At 51.4% G+C, this 18,473-nt stretch overlaps 2 protein-coding genes across 2 annotated transcripts; one reads left to right on the forward strand and one right to left on the reverse strand.

Annotated features, from left to right (window-relative positions):
* Nucleotides 1–4,032: 4,032 nt before the first annotated feature.
* LOC128840142 (histone H1.10) lies at nucleotides 4,033–5,721 on the forward strand. Its single transcript, XM_054033756.1, has one exon. The coding sequence runs from the start codon at nucleotides 4,219–4,221 to the stop codon at nucleotides 4,870–4,872; it is 654 nt and encodes a 217-aa protein (XP_053889731.1). The 5' UTR covers nucleotides 4,033–4,218; the 3' UTR covers nucleotides 4,873–5,721.
* An 8,157-nt stretch (nucleotides 5,722–13,878) lies between these two features.
* LOC128840184 (histone H2A type 2-B) lies at nucleotides 13,879–16,981 on the reverse strand. The gene is made up of 2 exons (XM_054033854.1): nucleotides 16,947–16,981; nucleotides 13,879–16,665 (listed from the first exon to the last, which is right to left on the reverse strand). The coding sequence occupies exon 2, from the start codon at nucleotides 16,584–16,586 to the stop codon at nucleotides 16,206–16,208; it is 381 nt and encodes a 126-aa protein (XP_053889829.1). The 5' UTR covers nucleotides 16,587–16,665; nucleotides 16,947–16,981; the 3' UTR covers nucleotides 13,879–16,205.
* Nucleotides 16,982–18,473: the final 1,492 nt, after the last annotated feature.

Raw genomic sequence — 18,473 nt, forward strand, 5'->3', positions numbered from 1 at the left:
TGCAGGCAGGACTGGGGGACAGTGACTAATAAGAGCTGAGTGCTGTCATACAGGATGCATTTGAAAATCGCCATTACAAATGTCGGAACAATCGGATGTGATCTCCCCCCGGGATTGTCAGGAGTTGAAGGTTGGGTCCTAGATCACGGGAAATGTCATTTCTCCCAGATTTGCAGTGAGGTCTGAGATTTGTTCTGTGATTGTAATGTAAGAACATTCTGACAAGCTATGTTAGTTATTGGAGCTGAGTTATTAGTAATTCTTTAGTGCCCCCACCCACTAGAAACTGTCAAAGTATGTCATGGACATGTAGTAATAATATTTAACTCCTACATAGCAGTTTTCAAGAGGCGATCTCCAAGTGCTTTACATCCTTATCCCTATTTTACAGATAGGGAAACTAAGGCAAAAGGAGGTGAAATGGTTTGACCAAGGTCACCCAACAAACCAGTGGCAGAGGTGTTCTGCATCCCAGCTCCATGTGCTAGCCACGCTGCCTCCCTTGTATGTATGACTTCAATCACCAATGAACTATTTTTAATCCCTAGTGTACAAACAGGGAAACTGAGGCATTGAGGGTAAGGATCAGATTTTCAGAGACAGTGAGCACCATAGCTATATGGAGTCAATGGGAGCTGCAGCTTCTTAGATGCAAGTTGAGTACCTAGAAATCAAGGCACTCAAAGGTTGCTTTGAAATGTTGGCCTGTATGTGTTGACCCCGTAATTTTCAGAGGGATATGACTCAGCTAGATAAACTCTGTCAGGGATGGAACTTGATATACAAGAGCTTTATTGATGCTCACCAGTTCCCAGGGCTGCCACCAGGCTTAATTCATTAGTGTTTGTAAAGGAAGAGATCCTGCACTGATTGGCTAGAGATGTATTTAGCATTATTAGCCCAGTAACAGATCTCTTAGGGACATTTCCCACTAGCTTACTTTTGCCTTTTCTTCCCTGTATTTCTTCAGCCATGTCTGAGAGGGGGACCTAAGAAGACCTGGTGCCAAGGGGCACAGGCTGTGAGGTGGCCCGTCTCTAATGCCTCTGCCCAGAGGGCATACACATCTCCGACATAAAGGGGGGGGGGAGAGAAAGGGACCTCAGCTCTCACACAGAAACTCACAAGCTGTCCCCCACAAGCTCTGTCAGATTAAGCACAGATTACCCCTAAACTGTTGTGGGATGCAGGGCTCAACAAAACTTTGATTTATCCGGAGACAAGTAAGGGGAGGAGGTAGGGAGGCCAGCAGGGGCTGGGCCTGACTGCTCTCCTGCTTCACTTCGGGACAGTACCATTCTGTGTATGATGGGGCATCAGCTGAGACCCAATGCATCATACAGTAGTGTGCTACATTCAGTCACAGAGAGAACAAAGGCGGGACGGCAGCACATACAGCAGACCAAGCCCTGAGATAGCTGAGTCCATCAGAGAATTATCATTTGCTATGGAAAGAGAGCGAGGGAAAGTGCAATGGGAACTACGGGAAAGAAGGGTGGGTGTAACGGAAAAGATGGAGGAGGGGGTGTTTCTGTGCACAGAGGGGAGTAGAGCGGCGGTGAGGCAGGTGGTGGGTGGCTGTCCCCCGACAGCAGAGAAGGGAGCAGAGATCGGTGGTGGGGCAGATGGGGAGGGAAGGTGTGGGGGGTTAGATGGGAAGACGGTAGAAGGGAGTGGGGAAGGCGGTGGGACAGATGGGAATGGTTGGGGGGGCAAACATGACGGAGGTATAAGGGAGTGGGGGAGGCAGTGTGAGGAGCTGACAGGAAGGGGGGTTAAAAGGAAGAGGATGTGGGGGCAGAGGGGCAAGGGAGTGGAGGAGATAGTGGAGCAGATGGAGGCGATGTGGGGGGGCAGATGGGAAGGGAATGGAGGAGGCGGTGGGGCAGATGGGAAGTGGGGTGGAAGGGAGACCGGGTAGAAGAGAGTGGGGGAGGTGGTGGGGCAGACAGGAAGAGGGACTGGAATGTGAAAATGTGAAAAATCGGGACAGGGGGTTGGGGGTAATAGGAGCCTATATAAGAAAAAGACCCCAAAATTGGTACTGGCCCTATAAAATCGGGACGTCTGGTCACTGTGAGGGGGAGGGGGGCAGACAGGAAGGGAGAGGGTGTCGGGGCAGATTGGGGGGCAGCCGGGAATGGGACATGGGGGAGGCGGCAGTACAGGGGTAGACGGGAAGGGCGTGGGGCGGTACTGTGGGGGATAGACAAGAAGGTGGAAGGGAGTGGGGAGAGGGGCTGCAGGGATTCTCAGGATTTGTCCCGCCGCCGGAGTGAGTGGCGGACTTTGGGGGACGGGGCGCTGCTCCTCTCATGTAAGGGGATCTGGGGGTGCAGCTGAGGAGCGAGGGGAGCAGGTTTCCCTTGGCCCCGAAGCGGGGCTGACAGGACTGGCGTTCCGGCGGGCCTTCCCCCCAGTTTGGCGGCGGCCGAGGGGAGTCACCGCTTTCCCCACACACTGCTCTGTGCCGTGTAACTCCGCAGCGCCCCTCCCCGCGCTGCCCCCGAGCACGCACCGACGCCCACCTGTAGGGGCGGCGGGCGGGGAACCCAGCGGCAGCCCCCCACTGCGCTCCCCTCGTGGCATGGGGGCATCGCTCAGCGGGCGCTCCGGTCACCGCATCGTCCCCTGCCCAGGTGGCTCGGGGGCGGGCTTGGGCGGCGGGGGCAGCCTGCAAAGAGCCGCCCGCCGCGCTGCAGACGCGCCCCTTTCTGCGGGGGAGGCGGCGGCCAGTGCCAGTGATATTCTGCCCTCCCACGGCCCTAGCCCTCTACATCACCCCGGCCCTGCGCCCCCGCCCGGCCCCAGGCGGAGAGAGGCGGGGGTGCACCAGGGCCTGATGCCCCCGGCGGGGGACTGGCTCTGGCTGGAGATGCAGGGTCAGTGCCCCGCTCCCCAGGACAGAAGAGGAGGCGTGGCCCCCTCCCAAGGTGACCCAGGCAGCAGCGATCTGGCGAGGAGATTTAGATATATGGGGGGGGGGGGGGGGGACACGATCTTTCGTGCGGTATCCCCCTTGCCACTGCAGCGCCATAGGGGAGCCCGCAGCCACGCTCTGTGCCGGGAAGGGAGCTGGCGGGGCGGGGGGGGAACCATGTACGTCGCACCTTCCAGTGGGCACGGGGCAGCAGTGCACAGACACCCGTGCGAGGGGCACGATGTGTGTATGGGGAGGGGTTAACCCCTCTTTCCTGAGCGACACGCCTGAGAGCTCCCCCTCTTTCCGCAAGCCCCCAACGATACAACCCCCTCGCTGTACCCCCCCCCCCCGAGATTATCTGGGACGCAGCCCGCAGCCATGCACACGCACCCCACCCTATAGCTATGATCGAGGGCTCCTGCCCCCCGAACCCCTGTATTTTAATATAGGTACAAGCAGCGCCTGGGGGGGGGGACGGAAATCTAACCACCCCAGACACAAACTGGGTGACTCCGCTCAACCGCCCGGTGGGGTCCTTCTAGCAGCGGGGTCCCTGCCACGGAGACCCCGGCTTCACAGAGCCTCGGCCCCTCCATATCGGGCGGGGACCCCCCTGGAAGCGTCTTGCTTGCTCCGTGCTGCTGCTGCCGACCACGTGAGGGCGTCCAGTGTGTTAGTTACAACAAATTATCCCCGGGACAGCAAAGCCGCCGGGGACCGCCGCCACCCGCAGAGGGGACCCAGCCCAAGAACCCCCTCTTTGCTGCCTGGCCTGTGGGATTGTGCGGCCGGATAAGTCCGCCTGGGAGGCCCAGACCCCCCTATTCGGGGCGCCCCCCTCCTCTGTCTCTCCCCAGCATAGGGTGTGCTCTTTAAATCGCTTCTCTGGGACCTTTCTCGGGCCCAGAGAGCCCCGGCTGCAGGGCAGCGGGGTCAGGCACCGTCAGGGGCAGGGTTTTGTGGGGCCGTCTCAGCGCTGGGGTGTCGGGCCTGGGAGCTAGGGCCCCGCAAAGGGGCTCCAAGAAGCACAAGTTGGAGCTGGCCCTGGCCCAGGCTGTTGTTGTTCTCAACGTGGTCCGCTCATTGTGCATATAAAGGGCTGCCTCGGAGCCCGCCCAGGCAGGCAGGCGGATTGCATCTCTGAGTGAGAGCGGAGCGAGCAGACCCTGGTGCTTCCCCCCCTGAAGCCGGCGAGCAGACAGCCAACCAGCCCAGGGCAGCCCCAAGTCCGTGTACCGATTTGCTGCGACATCGATCGGCCTCTTTTCCTTGCAGTCTGCGCAGTCCCGGCCAGCATGTCGGTGGAGTTGGAAGAAGCCGACCTGCCTTTGACTGAAGCGGAGGAAGCGCCCCTAGCCCCGGAGAAGAAAGGTGGCGCCAAAAAAGCTAAGGGTGGGGGCTCGTCCCTGTCTCCCTCCAAAAAGAAGAAAAACAACAAGAAGAAGAACCAGCCGGGCAAGTACAGCCAGCTGGTGGTGGAGACGATCCGGAAGCTGGGCGAGCGCAACGGCTCCTCGCTAGCCAAGATCTACAATGAGGCCAAGAAGGTGTCGTGGTTCGACCAGCAGAACGGGCGGACCTACCTGAAATACTCCATCAAGGCGCTGGTGCAGAACGACACCCTGCTCCAGGTCAAGGGCACCGGCGCCAACGGCTCCTTCAAGCTCAACAGGAAGAAGCTGGAAGGGGGCAGCGAGGGGAGCCCTGGCAGCAGCGCCCCGAAGTCCCACAAGAAGGCTGCAGCCTCCACCTCCCGGAGGGCGGACAAGAAACCGGCCTCCAAGAGCAAGAAGCCCGAGAAGAAATCTCACAAGAAAGGCGCCAGCAGCGCAGCCGCCAGGAAAGACAAGGGCAAAGCCAAGAAGGCTACCAAGAAAGCCGCCTCCCCGGGGGGCAAAAAGGTCAAGAAGTCTGCAAAGCCCAAGGCGCTGAAGAGCAGGAAGGCATGAGGGAGGGGGCAGGGCGCCCCCATCGCCCCACCACGCTGGGGCGGGGAGAGAGAACATTTCCCCCCACCCTTCACCCCCTCTCCAGCTCCCCAGCCATCCGGGGCTTTGAGCTCTAAGACAGACTCTGCTCTGAGGACAGACCCAGGTTATCCGCGTTGTATTTGTATTGCTGGCCTCGCTCTGTAGCCGTCGCCGCGGGCAGGGAAACGGGGGTCAGGGCTGCCCCAGCCTCGCAGCCCATCCCCCTTGTTTTCTTACTTGGCAGCGCCCAACCCCCACCCGCGAAGGTTTTTCTGTTCGCCCCCGCCGCAGCCCCATATTTACAGGGCTAGGTCCCGCCCCCCTTAGTTTCCATAGTAGCTATTTTTCATAAGCCTCTTCGCTTTTATGTTCCCTGCTCCACCCCCAGTAGGGGGCGATGCCACGTGGGTCCCACAGGTCCCGGCACTGGTGCACTGTAGCGGGGGATGGTGGTTTTTTTGGCCTACTTTAGAATTTTTCGAACAGTGACCACGCCCTCTATTGGTTCTCGCCATGGAAACGGCCAGTTAGGCGCCAGTTCGTTCTAATGGCGCCTGGGTACCTCTTAAAGGGCACCTCCCCCCGTTCGGTGAGCCGCAGCCTGGCCTGCGGGCAGTGCCTGGGGTGCTATGTGCGGGACCAAGCGTCGTTAGCAGCAGCGGGGCTGCCGCAGCCTTGGGAGTCTTGTACCCTGGTGCGGGGTGACGCTGGTTGTGCGCGTCCTGGGGAAGGTGGGGCGGCCCTACGACCTCAAGCGCTTGTATCACGTGTTCAGGATTCAGAGTCAATGGCCTTTTTTGTTGTTGGTCAATAAATTGTTTAAACCTTTGACTTGTTTTCTCCGTGTGTGCGGGAGTGGGATGGGCTGGGGGAGTGGATCGGCGCTTAGCGGGGGCGGGAATGTGCTCGGGAGTGGATCGGCGCTTAGCGGGGGCGGGAATGTGCTCGGGAGTGGATCGGCGCTTAGCGCGGCGGGGATGGCGGTGAATGGGCTTGGGGACTGGACCGGCGCTTAGCAGGGCCGGGGGAGATGGGCTCAGGACCGGCGCTTAGCGGGGGATGGGCTCTGGGAAATTTGGCGGGGGCGGGTTGATGCGCTTGGCGCTGCAGCGGAGACGGTGGGTGAGGGGTGGGGAGAAGCGCCAGTCCGTCCCCCTGTCCCTGGGGGGAAGGCGGGGCTGGGTCTGTGTGTGTCGCGGCTCAGATTCGACCTTTCCCCCTCTCGTGCCCCCCTCTCCTTGGGTGCGAGCTTGTTCCCCCCACAGCTCATGCCTGAGTGTCCCGTCCCGGCTAGCTCGAGGCTGGTGTGAACCGGTTTAAACCTCTGCCCTGCCTGCGGGAGCCGGCGTGGCGGGGGCTGGCGCATCAACGCAGCTCAGGGCTAGAGAGCCAGAGGGGCCATTTCTTCCCCTGGGTCTGGTCCCGTCCGCTCCTCTCCCGCACAGGACCAAGCCCCCCCCCCCCCCCCCCCATTATGATAGAAACGGGTGACCCTGCTCTAGCCCCCTCTCATGTCCAGCTGCTAAGCTAGGAGCAAGCTGTCTGGTGCCAGGGGCCTTTGGAGGGGCGGGGGGGGGGGGGGGGGCAGCCCTTGTCAGAAACCCAGCTGGGCTGTGAGCACCTTGCAGTGGCTGTGGGCTCAGCTTTCCACCCACACCTCTGTCATTTGAGCTGTTTGCTCGTAGAGAGGGTAAAAGCAGGGCCCTGGCCTAGATTATGCTCTTCTAACTGTCCAGAGGGGAGCAGGGGCAACAGCAGCACACCAGCCATGGCCCTACCTGTACAATAATATAAACGTTTTAAAAGCAGCTGTCTCATACCTGATGTGAGAAGAAAAATAACACATACCCTTCTCCCCCCCCCCCAACTACTACTGCAGCTCTAGACCCCTCATCTACCCCCCAGCCTCATTTGCATTCTGTAAAGCAGCAGCAGTTCTCAAACTTTAACAACCCAATGACCCCCATTTTGAATTAAAAATTTTCACAGACCCTGCTACACATCTTCTCATTTTCCCTAGGGTTACAGTTGCCAACACTCCCCTGGTGCACTGGGAGGCTCTCGACATCAGCCCCTACTGCCCGGAGGATACTGAGGCCAAACCAGATTTTAGCCTGCTAAAAATCCAGTGGCACAGCAGGGCTAAGACAGGCTCCCTGCCTGCCCTGGTCCCAAGCCGCTCCCAGAAGCGGCCAGTACATCTCTGCAGCCCTGGGGTGGGTAGGGGGCGGAGAAGGGGTCAGGAGTTCAATATGCAATGCCCTCACCCTGCGCATCAACTCCACAACTCCCATTGGCTGGGAACTGCAGCCAATGGGCGCTCTGAGGGTGGTGCCTGCTGGCAGAGGCAGCACACAGAGGCCCCTCCCCCCAGGGCAGGCAGGGAGCCTGCCTTAGCCCTGCTGCATCACCAACAAGGAGCCACCTAAGGTAAGCACTGTCCAGCCACAGCCTGCACCCCAATCCCCTGCCCCAGCCATGAGTCCCCTCCCAGAGCTTGCCCCACACCGCCCTCCTGCATCAGGCTCAGCCCAGAGCCCCCTCCCATATGCCCCAGCCCAGTGCCTGCACCTCCTCCCATACCCCTGCCTCAGCCAAGGGCAGGAGGCAGGACACATGTGTTTGCCAGCTCTCTAAAGTGAACCCTATGCCCCTTTTCTTTCTGCCCACTCCCTGAGTACGGTACACCCCATGCCTGCTCCTCCCCCTGGCACACAGCTCAACAACTGTTCCAAGGCTGCAGGAGGAGGGGGAGGAGTTGAGCAGCAGTGCTACAGGTCCTTGGCATGCCTCTCAGACTGGAGTACCCTCACAGCCTCTAGTTTGAGAACTGCTGCTATAAAGCCTCAGAAGGATGGCTGGGTCTGAGACAGAGCTGCTCTTTAGCATAGGTGCCTGTACAGCACCGAGCATTATGCCCTTACTTGCACCACATTTATGTCAACTACAAGCTATTGAAAAGAGGTCCCAGGCCAATAGTTGGAAAGAGTGCACATGCTTCCAGCCCTTCACTCACTGCAAAGTAGGATGACACCACTGCTTGAAAGGGGATTAGGTCAAGTTTAATGACAGTTTAGAGTAGTTCTTGCAGCGCTGCTGCCAGGTAGGACAGTGAGGAGAGACTATCCTCCCCCATTGCCAATCCCAGCAGATTTCTTCTCTCCCCCTCCCCCCCAAAAAACAAAGTATACTACACAGACTGTTGTTCACATTCACCTTTAATTCAATTAAAAAGAGATAAAGCCCCAAGCTGACTTGACTGCTGGATAATGCAGCAGCCCCACTACTGCCATCTTCAGCTTGCTCTACTGGGCATGCTTTCTTGGGGGGTGGTAGTTAGTAAATTGTATGCCTTCACATTCTAAGCACAGCTTTGTAGACCTAGGAATAATCTTTAAGAAACTAGGGCTTAGATTCACTCCCATGCTCCCTTCCCCCAGCAGCATCATAGCCTGTCCCTGGGCTTAGCAGAGGTCACAGTAATAAATTATTGTAAAGAGTTCAGCTAGCAGTAAGGTGAGGACTGATGCCCTTTCCTCATTACTTTTAAGCAGGACTTTACAACTGTAACACAGCCGATATGGCAACATTTGGATTTGTCCTCTATACTACCTTACACACCCACCCACACTGGGCACAGTATTTGCCTACAACGCCCCATCAAACTTGAGTGGAATTGATTGTAGCTCGACTTCACTCGCTGTAGAGTTTTGTCTAGGTTTTAAGCCTTTGCCCATCCATCTTACTCTCAGCATTTTTGCACTTCACTGATTCGTGGTTCAGTGTAATAGACTCATCATTTCACATAAAACATCAAGGACATCCAGGCAGAGTTTTCCTTAGTTTGGAGCCCAGGAATAACACAGAATGTTTTTTTCTGTGCGTTGTTTTTTTGGAAAGGTACAGGCAGCATGACAGTTAGTCTATGGCTGCTCCTTTACAGCCAACACCACGCGTAAGGTTGCTAAAATGTGAAGTTTTTAGAGAGATGAGCCAATTGCTTCAACCTCATCCTTCAGGAGCAGAGCCAGAGCACCTAAAAAGGGAAAGCTAGAGCATAAGCAGCAAGCTTTAAGCATCTCCCTTCCTATACTATAACAAGGCAGAGGAACTGATGCACAGGAAGAACTGCACTCATCTCTGGCTAGAGCACGGCCTTCTCCTCCTATCTACTTGGGTTTTTAATCATGGCACCTGGCAAGATTTCATTCCAGCCCTTTTATTCCAGATCCTTTCTGAGCAGCAGTCTACAGAATCTGTAATAAAATGCAGGAAGGAAAAAAAAAAAAAAAAAAAAAAGTGGGTGGGAGATATCTAGGATATAGAAAAGATGAGTGCAGTTCTCAAATCTTATGTCCAACTCTCATAAAATGGGGGATTACATGACCTCTGCCACATCAAGAGTATTCTGCAACAAGCAACCACCTTGCATGCTGTAAGACGGACAGCTGTGGACTATTACAGTAGAATATACTTTTGTATCTAAAGTAGGCTCTAGTCAGGACAGATTCAGCTAGGAAAGGAGTGTGAGAAAGCAAAAATGAAGAGGCCTAGTAGTGTGTCTGGCAGAAGAAAAGTCTCTTACTCATTTGAAGTGCTATAGGTATCTATGGTCTCCTGAAAATAAGTGTTTTCCTTTGCTATAAAAAGCTCCAGGCAAAAAAAGAACCCATAATCATTAGGTGAAGGGAAGTACAGTGTTCATGGCAGTAGTCAGAACTTGTTTGAGAGGAACAAGCTTTCAGGATCTAAGAGTCCTACTAGAATCTGGTTTAGGAAGGACTGTGGGATAAAAACTTCAGAGGCCAGCTCCTGCAGCCAAATGTTCCTTGGAATTAGTAGCACACCCTTCTTTTGCTTATGAGTGATAAAGGCAGATTTTTTTTCCATTAGAAATTCATCTCCTTTCTAACCTGGAAGACTATGGTGACCAGAGGCCTAACAACATTACAAGAGTCAAGAGAACAAGAGGGATTTTTAGGCAGGCCATTTAAAGTTCTGTGATTTGAGTTCGCTTTTTTATTTAAACCTGTTTAACTCTTATGTTTTCTCCAAAGTGTTGATCAAATGTTAAAGATTGAACAACCCTATTCCTGGTCATGAAAGAGGTAGGGAGCTCACAGTATCCATTCAAGATATTTTTCCTCAAAACCAGGGGAACCAGATGAGATATTCCTGATATTTAAGGGCTAGTCTACAGGGGAAAGTTGCACCAGCTTAAACATTTTTAACCAGTGTAGTTAAGCCAATGCAAACCTCTACATGTTCACTTAGTTTGGTTTGAGAGTGGCTTATTGCACTTTAAACTTAACTCCGTTCCCAACAGACTTTTGCTAAAAATCAAAAGGAGCCACTCGTACACCAAAATAAGCATGGCCACAGAGGAGTTTGCACTGGTTTAAATTCACGTATTGGTTATGCTGCTACAGCTTCCCCATAGACACCTAGAAAACCACACAACCCCCCCCCAGCAATAATTTAAAAACAAGCCACTCCAACTCCCCTCCCAGCCCACCTGTCAGGCTTTTCCTGTATAATATATAGAAGCAAAAAGACCAAGAGGCAATACAAACCCAGTTTAAAAAACAAAAATAAAACCTGTGTGATTCATCTTTAAGTGAACTTAGTCATCATTCTTTTCTGCCCAAAAGCCCGAGCCCTAGAAGGCAAGTGTGTCATAAAAAGGACGGGTTGGCTTCCTGACTAGGCGCTCATCTCATCTCTACATCATTGCTTTAAATCTAGCCCAGGTTAGTAGTAGTAGTAGTAGAAAAGGAGGAGAAAAAAAAAAAAAAAAAAAAAGTCATCTGATTGAGCTTATTTCCAAGGGCTCATCAGTCTGATAATAAAGCTATGAACTGGACTATTTGCATTCCTGATTGGAACCCCACAGTTCTAGGCAATGTTTGTGTGTGCGCGCGTGTGCGCACAGCCCTTGCTCCAAAGAAATTATAATCTAAAAAGACTTGAAGATCTGGGCAGCCAACAGAAAAGCAGAGCTCGCTGGACATACAGCATGACTCCTTCCCAGTTTCTCCTTCACTTAACGACCCTGCCAGTTTCCCTAGTGTCATAATGAATAAGGGCCCCTGATTAAATGTATGCAGAAATCAGTAGAAACACCCCCCCCAGGCATCAGCAAGCTTTGGGTAAAGCCCTAGGAGCTTGCCTCACAAGAGCATTAGCAGTCTCAGCAGAGACTGCACTCCCCCATCACCTGCAGCACTGGTTTCTGCAGGCAAGGGCAGGCCCATTGATAGGACAGCACAGAGAAGACAATTACTGCAGTTACACATGGAAACCCAAGTCATGGACCAGCACTCCATTGTGCTAGGCCCTGTACCAAGAGAACAAAGACTTTACTGTATAAAAACAAGAGACAGCAGTTGGAGACAGACAGGGAGCACAAAGAAACAGTACAAAACTTGCACTGTCACTGCCCATGGTGTATACAATCTGTGGGCAGACAGGACTGCAGTCTACTACACTATCACAGCACAGAGGCCAAGTAAATGACTAGATGAAAATGGCCCTTCCTAACTCAGTGTAGCTACTCCCTTTACGTCAGAGCCCTCTGATTTACTGCCACAACTTGTGCTCCTTGTGGAACAACTATACAGAATGAGGAGGGGTGAATTCTATTCTATCAGCTAAATTCGGATTACAGAATCTTTGTAATTGACATGCAGAAGAACATAGCTTGATTTTCAAATCCCAGGTGGAGTTGCAGGGCTGGTGGATATAAACCTGCAATCACGGAGAAGCTAAAATACAAGAGATTTGCTAGGTTGAGTCAGTCACTTCAGTCCATTCTCCTAATGCAGTTTTCACTTTTATTACCCTCTGCCAAGGTTATTGTGGCACTATAAAAGCAGGCCTGGGGTAGTTTCCTTAATCACTAGGGCACAAATCCTCAAAGGATTACAGTGGCAGTTGGGTTCCCGAACACAATGGGAGCTAGGCATCTACATACCTTTGAGGAGCTCAACCAAGTAGTCAACAGACCACCAATTATTTGCTTATGGTAAAATATGGTCAAGTATTCCAGCAAGAATGCCCTGATGTAGGCAGCAGCCTACCTTTTTGACTGTTTTGCATTTTTCTGAGTTAAAATAACTCAGTTAACTTACTAGGCATAACTATTTAAGGATAAGTCTATCGGAGACCATAAAAATCTTACTCTTAGTTACTGTTTTAATAAATTAGTGCTTTCAAATATTTGATTTGCCCAACCCTAATCTGGGCCTAGACGATACCACAAGTTTTTGCAGAATTAAAAGGACACTATTAATTTGAAATCTAATGAGTTTTAGAAGAGTTAGAAGCAGTTTCAGTTGCCAGACCTGTCCAATTCTCTTCTGATAATTGGTGTTTTTCCTATTAATGGAACTTTTCTTCTCCCATGTTGCTATGCAAAATAGCTTCCTGCATGTATTTGTGGGTAACTGTGCATAAAATGCTGCCAAATGCACAAGGTAGACTAAAGGAAATTGAGGAAAACATTTTCTTCCCCCTTTGAGCAATAATAATAATAAAAAAATCTCATGGCATGCTACCAGTTGAAGTCACAATACTATTAAAATCTGACAGTTTAAAAAAAAAAAAAATAGGAGAAGTTTTTAAAGTGGGTTTGGAATCCAAAATTGCACAGTATTGTTATTTGACTAGCGCGGACTGGGATGGAGTTTAAATACGCACAAATAAAGTGTACCTACCTATGCTAAAGCCAAACCCCAGCTAATAAAAAATAAATAAATCACCTGCTTTTATCAACTATAATAAATATATCTGTTAAGAACACATCAGCCTGCCTTCCACTGGATGCAGCGCACAAGAGAAACCAAAACTCTGGCTCTTTCAATTTAGGAAAAATAGGTGGCTAGTCAGGCACTTCTGACACTTACCTAGAATTTAACAGACAGAAGACCCAGTAGTGGGTAATGTTTTCATTATTGCCCCCCCTTCCTCCATTGCCAGGTTTCCAACCCCCATTCCTTCAATTGTTTGTCTCTCTCACACACACAGAACATCCTGTCCTAAACTGTAAGCTCTTCACAACAGGGACAGCCTTATTTGTGTTTGTCTAGTGCCCAGAGCAAAGGGGCCCCAATCCTTACTTAGTGGCATACAAATAATTAAGTTGCTCAATATCTTCTATTTACAGGTTCTTTAAAAAAAACAAAGAACCAGCATTTTCTGCCCCCCCCCCCCCCCCAAGCTTGCCTGCATGCTCTCCAGGGGTGCTGGAACAGTTTGTTCAGTGGGGGTGCTGAGAGCCATTGAACCAAACTGTCAACCCGGCATATGATGGAAACCACTTCAAGCCAGGGGGTGCAGCACCTATGGTCCTCTCCCCTGCACCCTTCTCCATCCCACCCTGTTTTCTTTCAATTGGCTGCCCACCCATGGAAGAGAAAGTCAGGATTACAAGTTTTGCCTTTCCTGGCTTTGCAGAATGACATCCTAGATGTCTCCTGGCATATCTATTGTGAGCTCTCCACCTAAGTACAAGTGGAAAAGGGTATATGAAACTTAAGTCTGCACAGGAGCTGAACTGCTCGTGTAGAGTCTCAAGCTTCTTATCAGCCAGCTGAGTAAGTGTTCCAGTCCATCTCTGCTTTTCCTTGCAGGTCACACCTTCTGAGGGAGATTCAAAATTTCTTTGCATCTGCCTCACTGGCTGGGTCATCGAGTAACTCTACATTGCCAGCAGCGGGGAGAAAAATTTGGAGGATGACTATTATGTTTGTTCACACAGATAGGCGAGGGGGATCAATCTGGAGTGAAAAAATAAATATAACGCCCATGGCAACTGGGATTGCTGGCCTAAGTCAGTTATCTCCCCCCCATCCCTCCCAGGAAGACTGAATCCAAATACAAAGTCATTGACATAAAAATATAAGCCTGTTTCCTCAGATATGACTATTCCAATGCAAGCAAGAGTTAGGTATTTGTGGTGATAACAGACAGCAAGTTTGATATACATTCAATACTGAACCAGTTTAATCAGATTTTGGGTTTGCATTGTTCTTTTTTCAGTATCACAAGTTCTGCATTTTCTAAGAAATACAACTCAAAGGAGATTGTTTTGTATAGAATGCTGGTCCTAGAGAAACAAAAGAACACAAGACACTAAGATACAGAGACATTTTAGAATCTCCATTCTCTAAACAGTGGTTTGTATATAAAGAAAAATTCCTAATTGCCTCCCGCATCCACCCCAGTATGACGTGATGCTCAGTTTACAGAAGGAAAAACCCAAATGGGTCCCGTGCAACAGCAGTAAGACTGTTTCCCCCAGGCCTGCACTGAGGAGGGGTGAAACCACAGAATTCCCCAGATAGCCAGCGCCATATCAAGTTTACTTCTCCATTATTACGAATCAGTACTCTAGTAACATACCTTTTCCACATTCTACAATGGAGTGAAAAACCCCTTCATAAAATCACTTACAGGCATCCAAATTCATCTACTCTAGATAATAACATAACTGAATCAGAGCAAGTTACTTCATCTACAAAATTAAGAGCTGATTTGATAGGTGGAACACATGCTACTTACAGCACAGACACAGTTGTCCATTGCACTTTAAGAAGATTATGAAGTTCTACTGTCCAACAGCCTGGACACTGCTGCATGCACATGATTCTATCAACCTTCCACATAAACAAGCTGCCCTCACAATAAGGAACAAGGTTGCTCTTTATACCAATTTCTATAAGATCACAGCTACTATGTGTCACAGGGACTGCTAGGCTGACTTTCATGCTCATACATTATCCAAATAGCCATTTAATAACCACCACATTAACTATATATTTGCTTTATGTAAATTATAGGTTTTTTAAAAAAGAAACATTAATCCATTAAGGAGGATTACTATTAACAGATGTATAATTAGCACTTCATTTTAAGACCCAGAAGTAGTGAGGAACAAAAACACTGCATGTCATTATAAAGTGCAATTAGGGTACAAGTGCTAAGTTCTCAATAAAAGTAAGAGGTTCTGCAACATAAGGCTATTAATCTGACCCAAAAAAAAAAAAAAAAAAAAAAGGAAAGAAACCAATGGCAGCTTCCATTCCCTACCAATGGTAAACTCATGACCGTGTAATGCTCTTTTAGAGTATTTTCAAGTGCACCCTTTCCCCCAAATCATACAGGACCCACACTAATGATAAATAACTAAATCCTACTAGTCCACTGAGTGCATGAACTCAGCCAAACAGCTACAGTAAGGTGACTTTGCAAGAAGGGATTCAAAAGGTAACAGGAGACCCAAGTTAGGGCTCTTTTACAGTTGATGACATCTTAGCTTATATACCACTGGACAAAACAAGACTTGGTAACTGAATGACTAGTTCCTCCCAGAAACAGATACTTCTTTTTCACATTTGGAAAGTCTTCTGGCCTCCCCACCCTCCTTGTACTTACTAAGTCCATTTGTGATCACATTTATGGGGATGTGCAGCAACAGCAGGTAAAATTATCACCCTCCTGAACTTCCCTACCTGCTGCATGGAGCAAGGTGAGAAAGTAAAGTAGATCATTTGTGCAAAAGTTAAGCAATAGGGAGAGATCACCCTTCATGATTCTCCCACCCCCCAAATAATATCCAGGTACAATACAAAGGAAAGGCATGGTATCTTCAGTTACATCCACAAACACAACATAAATAAAAAGAGCATTGACTGAGCCAGTCTTTTCCTGCTCCAGGTTGGAGCTTTCACTGCGCAAAATATTTTCCCTTGCAGTTAGTTACACCCTCCGGGGGGCGGGGGGAGGAGGGGGAAAAGGGGGAGAAAAAAAAAAAAAAAAAAAAGAACCAACCAATTCTTCTTTCTCCCAAACGCTTCTTCCAACCGAATGTGAGCAGGTCCAGAAAAACAAGCGACCGACCCTACAGATGCTGCTCTGAGAACAGAGTTGTTGACCAGCAACCCTGGAAGGATAGCTTTGCAGCCAAACAGTCCAGAAAGCGACCTAAGAGCACCAGGCAGGGTGCTGGTACCCGGGTAAGGGATTTTTATTATTTCAAATTCAGACTGCTTGCTTCCTTCCTTCCATACCTCCCCCTTGCTGGGGGCTGGAGAGGAAGGGAAAGAATCACAGGCTCATAATCATTCTGTAATAAGACCTACAACCTCCCCTGCTGCAGGACTGCAAAGCTAGCACATGGGGGTCAGGAGGGCAGCAATGGAGGGAACGTGGGGGCGGAGTGGGCACACGGAGAGGATACGAGGGGAACGCCAATATTGGCTACACCGCATCGCGGACCGATTGACCTCCTGGGAATGCGGATGGCTCGGGGCTCATTTCTTGGAGCTCTGGGTTTTCTTGGGCAGCAGCACGGCCTGGATGTTGGGCAAGACGCCGCCCTGGGCGATGGTCACCCCGCCCAGCAGCTTGTTGAGCTCCTCGTCGTTGCGGATGGCGAGCTGCAGGTGCCGGGGGATGATCCGCGTCTTCTTGTTGTCCCGAGCGGCGTTACCGGCCAGCTCCAGGATTTCCGCCGACAGGTACTCGAGCACGGCGGCCAGGTAGACGGGTGCCCCGGCCCCGACCCGCTCCGCGTAGTTGCCCTTCCGTAGGAGCCGGTGCACGCGGCCCACCGGGAACTGCAGGCCGGCCCGGGAGGAGCGAGACTTGGCTTTGGCTCGCGCTTTGCCGCCGGATTTCCCTCGGCCGGACATGGCGGGGGTGACGCGGGGAGCAGGGGCCGATGCCGGCAGCTGCCGGCCGGGAGGAGAGGCGCCGAGCCGGTCCCGGGGCCTAGGGAGGGGGACACAACACCGTTATAGCGGGCAGCCCGAGGGGCACGACCCGCTCCTAGGGACCGCGCCGGGAGCCGCCCGCCAGGGCTACAACGTGCCCACGGGCTGCAGCGCCGAGAGGCCCGGCGAGGCCGGTGACCTGCACCCAGCCCAGCGGGTTACATGCCCCCGCCTGCAGCCTCCAGCGAGCCATACTCGAGGCGCCCCGCGCAGCGATGCACATGCAATTAAAATAAACCCTCTAGGGACTAAAACCCAAGGCACAGCCCTGGCCCTCACCACCGCACTGAGCCCGATCCGCCCTGCCAGACGCCCGCAGCTGCAATGACAATAATACTCGCAGCCGCTAGCGGATATAAATCAAAGCTTAGGCCGCCGGCCGCTTCCCATTGGCGGCAGTGCGAGCCGACCAAGTTTCCATTGGCGGGTATTCCGATCCCTGATTTGCATAGGGCTCGCAACGCCCTATGCTCGGCTTCGGATGGGGCTGGGGTGGCAGTCGAGACGCTGGCTGGGCCGCCTGCAAAGGGAGCTGGTGGTGAAGCATATTAATGTGCAGCAACAGCAGCTGTAAGGAGACGGGATCTTTGGCTGCCTCACAAAGCGATGCACTAGGGAAAGGAGATTTCTTCCCCTGCTTCGGCTATAGTGCTTCAAGTAGTCACGCTAGGCTTCTTTAGCGTCTGATCTGCTTCATATCAGGCTCGGAGAAAACCCTCTACACTTGAGTTCACCTTTCAGTCCCGCTGTAAACACCAGTTCCTTGCACTGCACTGTGCCCCAATAGCTCTGTGGCTCACGGCTGCGCCTCTCTCTTTTGGTGTACAATATTCTCCTCTCTTCTTGCCCCTGTATGGGCCAAAGTCACTTTGGTATTGGATTTGCGCGGGGGGGGGGGGGGGAGTCGTCACAGGCAAGAAAAATATATTCCTCCCCCCCCCCATTGTTATGAACAATGTGGGCAAGTAGATTTTGTGCCAAGGCAAATGACTATTGCTCCTGTCTTTCAGAACAGGGCACCCTAGCTGTGTAAACAGGGAACTAAGGAGGAAGCCTCCAATTCTAATTGCAAATCTAATACTGCCTCACTCTAGCCTTTGGCACCACTTTACCTCTCTCAAGCATCAGCTTCCACAGCTTTAAGACTTTCCCCAGGGCTGCTATGAAGTATTTATGTACATAAGGACCACATATAGATGTGGACCACTTAACTTGAATAAATGTTTATAAAACATTTGGAAGGGCTGTATCAGTGTTAAATGCTCCAGTAGGAATAAACATCCGACACAAACCTGGCTGTATGACCCAGACTCTGCCCCTCCTGTTCAACTGTGCTATTTTGAGCCATCATTAATTTTGGGTAGCTCCAAACTCCAGCTATTGCTCACGAGCAATACAAGTGCTAACGTGGGTTGAAGCACACCCAATGGAAGGGGGAGCAACCGGCCATCAGGCTCCTTATATTAAAGTAAAAAGAGGAATGTGTAGATTATCAGTTTTAACAGCTGTTAAGTACCACCACTATTGGTACCTGCCCTGGTTGTGCTGGGAAGATGGAGAGCTTCTGTCTGCAAAGCAGCAGGACTCTGAAATTAAGAGAGTTTTTTTAAAGGTGTGCCAACAGTGACACTGTAGACCACAAACAGAAGGGCAGCCAGTAGATCACTCGCCCTACTTCAGCAAGCTGTATTTCCCCTAGGGGAATGCCACGGAGGAGCAAGTAGTCTCTCACCTTCTCAAATATTCTCAGTAAAATCAAGGACAATCAGCAAAATACAGAGGATCCCACTCTCTTGTTGTAGATCC

The sequence above is a fragment of the Malaclemys terrapin genome, chromosome 7, assembly GCF_027887155.1.
Source record: "Malaclemys terrapin pileata isolate rMalTer1 chromosome 7, rMalTer1.hap1, whole genome shotgun sequence".
Taxonomy (NCBI): Eukaryota; Metazoa; Chordata; order Testudines; family Emydidae; genus Malaclemys; species Malaclemys terrapin.

Bases quoted from the DNA above. Each gene is read 5' to 3' on its own strand.
- LOC128840142 (XM_054033756.1), top strand. From the start codon at position 4,219: ATGTCGGTGGAGTTGGAAGAAGCCGACCTGCCTTTGACTGAAGCGGAG.
- LOC128840184 (XM_054033854.1), bottom strand. From the start codon at position 16,586: ATGTCCGGCCGAGGGAAATCCGGCGGCAAAGCGCGAGCCAAAGCCAAG.